This window comes from Neopelma chrysocephalum, unplaced genomic scaffold (assembly GCF_003984885.1).
Source record: "Neopelma chrysocephalum unplaced genomic scaffold, ASM398488v2 Primary Assembly neopelma1_44, whole genome shotgun sequence".
Lineage (NCBI taxonomy): Eukaryota > Metazoa > Chordata > Aves > Passeriformes > Pipridae > Neopelma > Neopelma chrysocephalum.
In genome coordinates, this window is record NW_020897703.1 from 62,127 (window position 1) to 75,312 (window position 13,186).

The 13,186-nt window shown below is 37.1% G+C and overlaps 1 protein-coding gene across 4 annotated transcripts in view; it reads left to right on the forward strand.

The window, feature by feature from the left end:
- NCKAP1 (NCK associated protein 1) overlaps positions 1–13,186 on the forward strand; it is a 58,741-nt gene that overhangs the window by 39,257 nt on the left and 6,298 nt on the right. For all 4 annotated transcript variants that reach the window (XM_027677927.1, XM_027677925.1, XM_027677929.1 and 1 more), the window contains 8 exons: positions 1,127–1,345; positions 1,689–1,819; positions 2,231–2,328; positions 5,410–5,503; positions 6,088–6,170; positions 6,642–6,722; positions 9,994–10,087; positions 11,683–11,799. In XM_027677927.1, coding sequence (XP_027533728.1) covers positions 1,127–1,345; positions 1,689–1,819; positions 2,231–2,328; positions 5,410–5,503; positions 6,088–6,170; positions 6,642–6,722; positions 9,994–10,087; positions 11,683–11,799 — 917 coding nt within the window. The remainder of the gene's footprint in view (positions 1–1,126; positions 1,346–1,688; positions 1,820–2,230; positions 2,329–5,409; positions 5,504–6,087; positions 6,171–6,641; positions 6,723–9,993; positions 10,088–11,682; positions 11,800–13,186) is intronic.

Here is a 13,186-nt window from a genome sequence, read left to right on the forward strand (position 1 = left end):
CTGATGAAGGGAGGAATCTACCAATTTTGTTGTTGTTGTTGCTGTTCTTGCCTTTGAAAAGCACGAACCACTTAAAAGTTTAGCTCTGAAAGTCCGAGACCATTATAAGCTTAAAATGAACACTACAACAAGTATCTGTTTATTAAGAAGACTTTGCTTTTAATGACCCCATGATACTGTTTGCTTGAGGGCCTGGTTTCAGGGACATACTGAGTCAAGCCCATGCCCCTGTATGTCAAAAAGGAATACACAGTCCTTCGTGCAGTTCTGCTCTAGCTTGAAAGCTTTCCTAATGTATAGATTATCTATTACTAGAAGCCTAGTTTTATTTATAGTGAGAATTTGAACCACTAAAGTATGTCTGGACTTTTTGGTTAAAGATAAAAATCACTGTGTTAGCTAAAGGGAGATTTGTTTTTCATTAATAGGATTCCTGTTTATTTACTTAACAGATATATTTTTAATTCATACTTTACTATAGCTATGTGGGTTTTTTACAGCTATTTCAAACTAAAACTGTGACAGCAGCTTTGGTCAAATAATTTTTGCCTTAGTTAATATGCTTTGAACACTTCAATACACGATTGCCTTTCCCAGAAGTTTTGCATTTTAAGAGACTTTTAACAGTAATCTGTTTACCAAAATAGTTGTTGTCTAAGTCTTGTGCAGTGTGGATTGCTCCTATGTATATATTCAGGGGGAAAAAAAGCTTTATTGAAAAAAGGCTCAGTGAGTATTCTTAGTGTCACGAAATTTTTGCTGGAACCACAAACAGTTGTCTTTGGCATCCAGAACTGTTTTTAAAAGTGCTGGTGTAGTATTTGCATTGATTAGAGTTTTATACTTGCAGATTGGAGAAGTATTCAAGTAAAATGAAAATTTTCCATCCTCGGGATGTGTTCCAGGCAGGGTTGGATGGAGCTCTGAGTGACCTGGTCTACTGAAAGGTGTCCCTGCCCATGGCAGGGGAGTTGGAACTTGATGGTCTTTAAGGTCCCTTCCAACCCAAACCATTCTGTGTGTTCTGTTGAAAGCCGTGGACACAAAACCATCTTCGTAGCTGCATCCTTGTAGAATTTTACTAATAAATTAATTTATTTGTTTCAAATTCTTTTGCTTCTAAAAGGTCAATTGTTGGAATGACTATGTATAACCAAGCAACACAAGAGATTGCAAAGCCTTCAGAGCTGTTGACCAGCGTGAGAGCCTATATGACAGTCCTCCAGTCAATAGAGAATTATGTACAGATTGACATCACACGAGTGTTTAACAACGTCCTGCTTCAGCAAACCCAGCATTTAGACAGTCATGGTGAGCCAACCATTACCAGTCTGTACACAAATTGGTAAGTCATTACGAGTGCTCGTTACAAGTTTTTTAGACTTTTTGTGGTTTGTTTTTTTTTTTGTTAATGAAAAATCTGGAATTGGAGAAGTGGAGTTATTTAAATTTTCTTAAGTTTCCAACATCACAAGTTGACTTCTCTCAAAACCTGTTGACAACCTGTTGTGAAATTCACTTTTTATACGGACGAGATGCAGAGTAAGATACAGGCATCAGTTGAACTATAAAAATAAAACTTTGGTCTGTGGGCTTTGCTGTCCCTTCTCACACAGCTATGCTTTATCCGTATAAAGTATTAATGAACATTTGTCTTTTCATCTAAAACTTTTCCCCTTTTTGATAAGGTATTTGGAAACTTTGCTACGGCAAGTCAGCAATGGTCACATAGCGTATTTCCCAGCCATGAAGGCATTTGTGAATTTGCCTACAGAAAATGAGTTGACATTCAATGCTGAGGAATATTCTGACATATCAGGTAAACTTTGATATTTCTCCTGAATGTTTGTAAGGGATAGCTACTGTATTGCTTCAGTAATTGGAATAACAGCAGCTCTTAGAGCAACTGTTGTTGGAATAACAGTTAAGTCTTAAAGTTAACATTTGTTAGCTTTCAGTAGTATTTTAAGTACTTTTTATTCATGCTGCCTCTTGTTTTGCTTTCCCAATTTTTGGTCATATTGGAGTTGTTGCATTTAAGCTACACAGGTGAGTATTTGATGTATTTGACTACTGCTTCAGCTCCATTACCATACAAGTTCTTGTATCTAAAACTCTCCTTCAGGGGAAAGCATTTTTGCACTTAAAACACCATCACTAGATGCACGATGGGCTGCAAATGAAGTGAAGAAGGAATGTTTGAAGTAGAACAGTTTCTTTTATTTCTCAGAAATGAGAGCCCTTTCTGAACTTCTGGGACCATATGGCATGAAGTTCCTCAGTGAAAGCCTGATGTGGCACATCTCGTCACAGGTTGCTGAGCTTAAGGTAAACCTTGGGAAACTGGTGGGTAGAAGGGCAGGTGGTTTTCTTAGCTATGCTTCTGCATGCCATTTGTTTGAAATGACTGCATCAAACTGATCAAGCTGTGAATTTTACTCCTTTTCTTGGTAGTTTGTTTGCACATGTCGTACCTGTGTATCCCACATTGCAGACTATGTTAGATTTCTGTGTTAGGTACTCTAAGTTAGGAGTCAAGTCTCTTTGTATCATCAGTGAAAAGAGAAATGTTTTTTAAGATCTCCAGGTGCTTGTGAAACCTTGCCCAAGACTGTTGACTCTCCAAACTTAGCATGAAAATCTCAAATCTATCTTGCTTATCTTTATTTACTTTCTTTACCATGTGTGTTAGCATCTATTGTTTAGTCTACATGAATGGGAGACTTGAGGTCATTTTTTCTTTGTTAGCTTTCCTCAGTTTTAGGTGTATCATTCCCTCTGCCTCACCAGTAACCATTTATTATAAATGTCTGTGTTCTGATAAATAAATCTCATATATACAGCAACACAGGCAAATAATAAAGTTGGTACCATGAAAAAAAAATGGGAAGTATGGGCATATCAAGGAAGTTAATTCATGTGTATTCAAAACAGCAGACAATGACTTGCTGCCTATGTAATTAACTCTTCCTGGAAAGAGGTTTTAATAAATTTAATAACATGTACTACTTTCCCAGGATAGTCATACTATTGAAATGTCACTAATTGGCATAGATTTGCTTTTCATATGACTTTTTCTTTTAGTGTCGTTTCCAAATTTAATTCCAAGTTGTTATTACATCTCTTAATTTTCAGTATATTTAACCACTAATTACAATAAGGAGTTTTTTGTAACTATTCCTGCATGCTGTGTTTTTAAAAATGCGTATGAATACTTCAGAGATCTAAGGAACTTTCATTTTTTTTTCCTTCAATAATTTATTATTATTAGCAGACCAGGCCTTTTAAAAGTGTGTGTTTTTGATACATCCCATGTTACAGTTTCAAAGATCTTGTTCTCTCTGTAAACAACTGAATTGCAGTGCAACTGAGTGCCTGGGATGTGTGATGCCCCAAAAGGTTTGAAGCCTTTTATTCACTTAAGCTTAAGGAGAGGGGCTGCTCATGCTTTCCAAGGTGCCAGGTTTCAAGTAAAGCACAGGGCAGATATTTGTTGCTGCTCTAATTGAGCACTTACTGAGGAGTTGTCATACTTCCTCAAAATCAACACAATTTGCACTGGAGCTCTGTATTTTTTTAAAAGGAACTTGAAATTATGTCTGAAATCTCTTGTTTTCTGATGCTGCTGAGGATAACCAGAGCATAATGTAGATCCACGTGTTTGGAGGGAAAAAATGAAGTAATAAAATATTTATCTCTTTGGCTGAGATGCAGTTGGCTTAGCAAGAGAATACTGAGAAGCACCTATGTTTGGGGGAAGAAAGCAAGAAGAGGATAGGATGGGGACTTCATTAAGAGGAGTGTTCAACATTCTTGCTTTGCTTCCCGCAGTGGAACCAGGTGTTGGTTTTATATCTGAAGTTTAAGACTGGGGCAAAGGAGGGGAAGATTGCCTCATTAAGTGACTGAACTGTATGCCAACCTGTTCTTTTTAAATCTTAACTAATATACTGGTTATTCTTTGTGAAGCTGAAAGCTTGACTCAGTAATAATGTGCCTGGGCTATTGCCCTCAATATTGCCTTCTGGCGAGTTTTGAGGGTTTTAAATTAAAATGCCACACATCTGCCAAGTTCTGATACATCTCTTGGTTTAAAATTGCCTATCTTGATTTCAGTGCAAACCAGTCTTGCTTTGGCTTTCAGCACAGAAGTACATCCTCTGTGTCTTGTGTGTGTGCACATGTACACACGCTGATCATCATCAAATGGTTTAGGTTGGAAGGGACCTTGAAAATTCTTCTAGTTGATTAGTTTGCTGCATTTTGTGTAGCTTCTTTCTTTCCTTGCTTCTTAGTGAAGGTGAGAAGAAGAAAATTAGGGCCACTGGGTGGATTATGGGTGGACTGGAGCTTATGGGAATAGCTTATAGGTCTACATATTTAATGAATGTTAATTTTTCCTGCTGCCTCCTCTGGTAATTAAGACGGATTGGAATGAATCCACTTGAAAAATAAAACTATTAATAATCACTTTGAAATACCACCACCAATCCTATTTTCCATTTCTGAAATAAGGTACTATGCATTCAGACTGCAAAAATATCTTTAGTAAGAATAAACTACTCTATTCTTGCTTGAAGAGAGTATAAAAATACTGCTTGGCACAACATAAGTTCCTCTATTAGCAAGACTCCTTTTTGGATCTGACATTTTATAGGTGTGATTATGCAATCTCTGTGATGTAAAACTAAATCTGATACATGTTTAGAGAATGATTTCAGGAAAGTTATTACATTTACCCTAATGCTACAGGTTGCATATATGAGAGCTGTTAAAAATCGGAAACAGACACAGATTTTCTTTTTGTTTGGTCAAACTGCCATGAAAACTACTGCACTTGAGTTTAACTGTTTCAGGCTATGGTGTTGGAACTTGAATGACTATCTTTGTTTTTATTTTATATTATAATGGAAAAATTTTTCAAGTAAACTGCACCAAGATTGAACAATCTGACTCTTACATTCTTGATTCTATTTTTCAATTTTACCAACATTAAATTTCAGCATAACTAGTGAAAGGAGCACCCCAAAAGAATGGATTAGTTTGTGAATTTGCATTTTTATTGATACCTGTATACTTTTTTTATGAAAAGCTGAATGCCATGAGGAGCTATTGTCTGGTTTTACTGAGTTTCATTCCTTTGCTTTAAGAAGTAGTACACATTACTCAATATAAAAAATCACGTTCCAAGGGATATCTAATCCTCTGGGTTTTGATTCAGAGCTTGCTTTTGTGTAGAGTATTGCCTGACAATGATATTGATATTTTATCTCATTGTGAACACAGGGGGTATATCTGTACCCCATGGGGTTAGTTGCCTTTCTGCTGGGCCAAAATATCCCGAATCAGGCGTTTACCCAGTTAACATGCTGAAATCTGGAGCTGACCTGAACCCTTGCTTCTTTGTAGAAACTCGTGGTGGAGAATGTTGAAGTTCTAACACAGATGAGGACCAGCTTCGACAAGCCAGACCAGATGGCAGCACTCTTTAAAAGATTATCATGTGGGTAACTGGCGAGGTCCTTCTAAACACACTGAGTTGGTTTTTATAGTTGTTTTTGTAAAGAAAATGAGATAAATTAATTTCTCTGTATTAGGTATATGGAAGCAGCAAAATGTACGTGAGATCGTGTAAGCTGGTGGATCTTCTCAAGCTTTTCTAGTCTTCTCATGTACAGACAAAGTGAGATTTCAGTGTTAATTAGTGCATGGGCATTAGAGCAGTGATGAGCTTTGAGCATCTCTTCAGGGATAGTAACACATAGCTATAGGAAAAAAAAATATAAATTATTATAAAGAGACATTTTTGGCCTCAGGAAAGCACTGAACCACTGTTAGCATCCAGCACTGACACCTGTGTGTACCAGGTTTTATTCCTGACGTGGTTAACTGATAGTCTTCTACTGAAAATCCCATTGTGGATTCAGCTATAAAAGCCTGCTTTAGCACTGTTTATTTTGGCTCTTATAAGGAATGCCATTATTTCAGTACCTTGCTGTTTTCTGTACTTTGTTAAATATTTCCCTTCTCTTATTTGAAGAATTGAATTTCTAAACATCAGTACTTTGTTCACTCTTCTCCTTTCAGCTGTCGACAGTGTTTTGAAGAGAATGACAATTATTGGTGTTATCTTGTCTTTCCGATCATTGGCACAGGAAGCACTTAGAGATGTAAGGAAGAACAAAATATGTTCTTAATTGTTTTCATTGTATTTAATTTAATGGAATGACAGGAGGTTTGAAGCTTCACTGTTTAGGAATGCTACCTCTTAAAAAGTTGACATGTGGGTAAAATGGCAATACTCAGCCATAACTTTGAACTGCAAGTTGGGGTGGGGGAATCTACTTTTTGAGTGCTGTTCAGAGAAATGCTACATTAAAACATACAGGTTTTAGTTTAGAACATTGCCTTTCAATGCTCTCTGCGTTTAGTACATTTCAAAAGCTTTTATTTCATTTTGTCTGAAACAGCTTGATTTTTGCATTTGTTAGGCTTTAATGTCTTAAATCCTCAAACAAATTCAAATGCATAAAGAAAACCTCATTAAAAAGGAAATAAGTCCAGTAAATAATGATAGTGTGTAACTGATCATTAACATGGAAAGTCATCTTTCTCATTTTGTATGTGTTTGTGTCTCCTAGGTCTTATCCTACCACATTCCTTTCCTTGTAAGTTCCATTGAGGACTTCAAAGATCACATTCCAAGAGAAACTGATATGAAGGTAATGTTTGGCTGAAAGGGTGATGGAGTCATTTTGGAGCTTACTGCAAATATGCAAGGGGCAAGACTTTCATGATTAGTGTCAAAAATCCAGGCACAAAAAATGCCCTTTTTTTATCCAAGAGCTTAGTAGTTGTGGATCTGCAGCCTCCTAATGTTCTGGGGAAAAAATTACAACTAACTGAAGGGATAGGCATAAGTCTCTTTCTGCCTGTGATCACATTTGAGAACTCTCATAGAAAGAATTAAGAGCAAAATTTATCAAGTGTTAAAACATGACTAAGCAATAAAGGGAAGAATGCAGAGCTCTTTCATAATGTGAGCTGTATAACTGGTATGTAGTTGGAGCTCTGTGAATGTAAAAGCTGCAAGTCTGATTTTGACCTTAAATTGAAAATTCTTGTGAAACCACTGTCTGAAAAAGGAAAAAAAAAGCAGCTTAAATAAGGTACTTTGCTTCTGAATGATAGTATGGTCCCATCCAAAACTCCTTCTTGGCACATCACATGGCTTCTGGGCATGTATGCACAGTAGCTGCAGCCTAGCTGGTTTTTAATCTCTTATTGCAGGTTGGAGTCTGTGAAGAATTCCTGATTCTTAATGGTACTGCAGCAGTTTGATTTGCAGAAAATATGTAGTGGGATATACCTTGCTCAACTCTCTAACTTTTATAGAAACAGCTTTTAGAAATCTGCTCTTGAGCAAAGTATCATTTTTAGTGGCCAGAATATGTTGTTGTTCCTGAACTTGAAGTTTACATTTGCTGTTAACCTCGACGAAAGAAACCAAGGTCTTTGTGAATGAAGATTCACTAAATAAGAAACATCCTTCTCCTTTGAAAGGTTCATTTAAAGAGTCTGTTATCATGGGCCTCATGATTCAAAAGACACTGTTTAGCAGTTATATTCTGACTTATTTTCAGATCAAGTTACTGAAATTTCACGTGCTATTTCATTCCAGAATATAATCACATGCTAATAAATCAGCCATGAATGTTTGATGTCTCAGAAAACATTGCAATTCATACCACAGTTGAGGAATTCTGTGGAAATGCTATGGAGAGTTAACTTAAAGTGTACAAGCTCATCATAAAAATTATATTAAAATGATGCAAGTTGCCTTTGCACTTCTTAATAAAAGCCTTCTTAAAGAAAAAATTATTGATCACCAAAGCATCATGTTCCATTATTGAACTTGAGGAATCAGCATCCAGAGGGGATGAGGAGGGAAGTTCACTGCTTACTTTTCTTGATCTTCTCAGAAAGCATCTTACACCCTCTTGGTATCAAAGGAGTGGTGAAAAACAGGGTGGGATAAAGGCTACAGCAGTAATCACTGAAGACAGTATTTTACCACTGATATTTTTAAGCTGATGATCGTTGTAAACATTCCAGAGGATCTCCAGAGATGTTGCTGAACTCATCTGCATCAGCAAATACGAGAGAGCATAGTGCTGGCTGCTGATTTTCTGGAAGTCAGTGGAGTAATTTACAGTCACTGGAATGATTGGATGGGAAAAAAGAAGCCAAACCAGTGTGATCTTGTCCACAGTGCTTGTTTGGAATACTGGGAACTCTCACATGTACTCCCCCAGAACTCTGCCAGAGCTTTGTCTTGAAAGCGGCTGGTTGGAAGGGCCAGGCCTGTGCTGAGAGCCTGCTAACAATTAACTGCTAACAATGAAGCCCTGTGGACAATCAGCAGCTCTGAGCTTTCTCCTGGCCCTGTCACATACAGCAGTACAACTATAGGCAACAAAGCCTTCTTTTGGGACAATAAGGCAAACTTCTCTTTTTTCCTTAAATGAAGGCATGTCAACAGACAGATCTTTACAAGGCGTTGTACAGTGGATTGGGAGAATTGCCCTATTGGGCATATTTTAGGACATAATAACAGTAATTTCCTATGTACCGAATTTTCCAAGCAAAACATAAATAGTTTTAAAGCTGTTGATGAAATGAATACTTGTTATAAAATTTTATTTTTCTATCCCTGAAGCTTAATATTTGGGATGACTGTCAAAATAAGGATTTCTTCTCCTTTTTCTTGAATATTTTTAATATTAAATTGTTGGGCTGTCTATACAGGCTTTTAGAAACAGGCTGTTATTTGTTCCACAGTGCATGTAGTGACAGGACAAGGCGGACTGGCTTCAAACTGAGAGTAGATTTAGGTTGGATTTTAGGAAAAAATTCTTTACTGTGAGGGTGGTGAGGCCCTGGCACAGGTTGCCCAGAGAAGCTGTGGATCCCCACCCCTGGCAGTGTTCAAGGCCAGGTTGGATGGGGCTTGGAGCAACGTGCTCTAGTTGAAGGTGTCCCTGCCCATGGCAGGGGGTTGAAACAAGATGATCTTTAAGGTCTCTTCCAACTATTTTATGATTCTATGGTTCTTTTAACCTGTTGGCTGTGAACCAGCCTCTGTCCAGATGTCAGCCTGGAGCACACAAATAAGGATAGTCTGCACAATGTTTGCTACGTGCAGCTGCTCAACTATACCTGAGAATTTATGGACAAAGTGTAAAATTCTCAGACATTAATGGCAGCATGACACATTGCTAGCACTTCCTGTAGTCCTTTTTATGTGCTGTAGACCTGTTTTTGCAGAGGTTCATCTGAACTATGGTTTCAGAAACTTTGTCAAAGTAGTAAATGGAAAGAGAAGAAAACAACTGTGTTGAATGCTTGTCAATGGTAATAAAAGATACATCCCGGGACAGGCTGGAAAATGGAATACATTTCAAGATCTTCTTGGTTCCTCCCAGTGTTAGGGGCACGTGGAGTCTCATTCTTGGTGCTTGAAATCTCTGAACACTGAATCTGTCTGAAATTTGAATGTTGTGAGATTTCTGCCTCACTCTGTTTCACCAAGTTGTGACTTTTCGCTTTTCTTTAAAAATGCTTTATTTGCAGATGTGAGCTGATGCTTTAGATCTGGTAGAGAAAATATGTTAGCTTCTTTTGAACATTAAAGAAAGATGTAGAAAGAGCTAATTGGAAGTCAGGGTGTTTTCTTTGGAGGTAATGTAGGAAAGTATACAAGCTTTGTTTGTCTTGACACACAGAAATTACAATCTGGTGCACAAAGTACCGACCCAGCTGCTCAGTGTAGGTTAGAAACAAACAAAATCCAGTCTCTATCTTATTTTTGCCAAATCTCTGAAATTCCTTAGTGCCTCAGACTTTAATATGAACATTTTAAACATGACAGGAAAACTGTGCTTCATCATCTTTACACAAAAGCATTCAGTGTTGTCTTTGTTCTTGCCTCAGGTGGCAATGAATGTATATGAACTGTCATCAGCTGCTGGATTGCCCTGTGAGATTGATCCTGCCTTGGTTGTAGCACTGTCTTCCCAAAAATCAGGTAAGAAGTTCCAATTAAAAAAGGACAAATGTTAAAAAAAAAAAAGTGGTGGAGCAAAAAAAGTAAGTGTACCCAGGCATAGAAGTGTTTGCAGTGCTAGGAGGAAACTTGAATATCTTGAGGCCTTTGTATTCCTTCAATGAACTTCATAAATGGCATGAGAGCATGAATTATTTGTGCCTGCTGATTGTGAGCTTGAGAAGCTTTTCAAAGACACATGGATTGACTTGTTGGCCTAGAAAAGAATAAGGGGCAGATGCGGAAGGAGTTTAACGGTGAAAACTCCTGTCATTTAATGACAATGACAATAGGACTGTCTAGTGAACAACTACAGATCAATTCTGTGGCACAGATCTGTAACAAACCTGTCACTTAAGGAAGCGTTAGGAGTTGAAATGTCAGCTGAATGTGCTTCATGAATCTCACAACACTGTTACGTGTGTTATACAAGTGTTAACATGGAGCTTGCAAGGGAAAAACATGGGAAAACAAACATGCTAATGCTCTAACATGTATAGTGCTTCCTCTTATTTGCTTTAAGGCACTGCTGTCCAAGCTTTTCAGTTTTGTTTACTCTGGCATGTTCAAAGACATGAATTAAGACTCCTAAGTGCTTTTTGACAGTCTTCAGCTTTTTTCCCTATCTTACTTACTGAGCATTTCATTGCTTTTTTCCCTCTGTGTGTCATGGATATTTACTGTTATAATCAGATCATGACTATTTTAAATGCTAAATTGTTTTTTCTTGCTTTAATAGTAGTTATTTTAGGAGGAAAATACAGATAACTCTGAGGGGCATTTCAGTATTTGAACTTCAGTGTCAAGCACAATTTCTTTGTGCACCTCAAAAAACCCACAACCCAAGGTGTTGTTATATGTATATAGAAAGTATATAATGTATATACAGAAGTATATCTTTGTACAATACCTAGTATCAAAAAGGGCATTTTAAGTGATTTATTTTTATTATGGTGAAATGTTTAAGCTGGGTGAACAAGAGAGGGAATTTGTGTACGTTCTCATGGCTGTTCATGATCTTGTATTTTGATGCTTACCTTTGCAGTTTGAAATATTTTGCTTTTAGTAATTCAGCTTGCATAGAGACAAATTCTGTGTGACTTTTTTTAAATTAATCTTGCACTAATGTGTGACGATGCTGCTATTTTTGAAAGCACAAGGTTTTGTGGGATTTGAGGGGAGTTCACCATCACCCTCTGTTCATTTGCCAAAGGGAGAGTGCAAGAGAAGCTCTCCTCACCTCAGAGCAATAACTGGGTTTACATCAGCATGAAAAGATGACTATTCTGCTCAGCATAATAAAGTCTTAGTAACTAAATGGTTAAAAGTGAGGGGGTGGCACTGGCTTCCCTTTGTTCTCATAGATATCAGACTGGACATTTTGCAGCTCCACCCTGTGTCTTTTGGCAAGACTGACATCATATTCGTCCTTTCACAGTACAAACATTGACTTTGTTGGTTTTGGGTTCAAATTTCGGTTCGGTTGAACATTTTACATTCTAATCTACCTGCAGTTGAAAGGAAATATTTCAAGATTACTTCTTTTAATGAAAGAACTTCATTATTTTTGTTTTTAGAAAACATTAGTCCAGAAGAAGAATATAAAATTGCTTGCCTTCTCATGGTCTTCGTGGCTGTCTCCTTGCCGACTCTGGCGAGTAATGTGATGTCTCAGTACAGCCCTGCCATCGAAGGTAATGTAGAGTCTGTATTGAGAGTCAGCTCAGTATTTGCTGTGAATGCTCTCTTCACAATAGTCCTGGTAGTATCTTGAATACATTTGCTTTAAATATTTAATTGCATTTTATAGTAACCAAAATTTAAAGATCAGTTAGCCCTAGTCTAGCCAAGTTCTTCTGAAAGCAGTTTAAATAGCATTTACTTAAACTCTTGTTTGACATAACTTTCTATAAAAAAGCAGTTTTGTGCTTGAAATTTTCAGAACAGTTCAGATACTGTAGGGGGCAATCTTGTCCTAACATGTGGAATTGCTGGAGCACAAACTCTGCATTAATTAGCATGAGACTTATTATGTAATAACATAGTCTCTATTAAAACATCATACTTAGACTATAATGTTTACATTGGCTTTGGGCCAGTCATACAAGATGTCTTTTCTGTATTTAATGTGCTGTTCATATGACCAAGCATAAGGTTTTGAAAACAGAATCTGGAAGGTGTAAGCTGTGAACAGATTTCCTACACAGTAGTTCAGCTTTCTTATTTAAAAAAATAATCTTTGCCTCAAGGAAATTCTTTGCATATAATCCGCAAAAAAAGTTCTCTTTCTGACAAAATTAAGTTTAAAAAACACTGACAAACTGTTCCAACACACATAAAAATCACCTTTCAGCTGTCCAAGCTATTTCCTTTGTGATGCCTAGCCTGACTCACACAAAAGGCCATGTTTATTCTGCATCCATTTACTGGGTACAGCCTGTTTTCTCCAATTATTTTTTTCAAGTTGCATTATTTTTAATCTGCTCAAAATTGTAACTCACAAAGTAGGTGTAAACTGACTTCTGAAAGTTTGAAGTACCAGGAAAATACCAAAAATTCTGAAAGTTTTCTGTATCACCTAGTGTGATACATTTTTTGAGAGACCCAAGATTGTTGTTTTAAATGGGGTTAATCAGCCTTCTGTTCAGTTTTGAGAGATTAGGGATCTGTTAACTCTGGTTTCATTTTAAAAAGACAGTGTGGCCTTTTCCAGTAGTGAAAAAGTTGGATAAATCTGATGAAATGAGCAGAACTTGAACATTGATTTGAAAAGTTACAAGTTTTCAAGTTAACAGCTTTTCCCCATGAGTGGGAAGAACAGTCTGTAACCTACAGAGTTGTTTCATGTTATCTGCACTCCTGTAGTATTTCTACTGGTCTTTGCATTCTTTTTCCTCAGGTTCTTAGCAGGCTGAAACAACAGATCATTCTTATCTTCTGCTTGTTTTGTACCATGTAGCTTAAATATTCCAGTTTACGTGGTCTCATTTACATTAAATAACTCTTAACATGAAGTCGGGCGAAGCCTTGTGAGTTCCTAAAGTAAGTCCAGTTAATAAGATGGCATGAAAGAAACTGTGA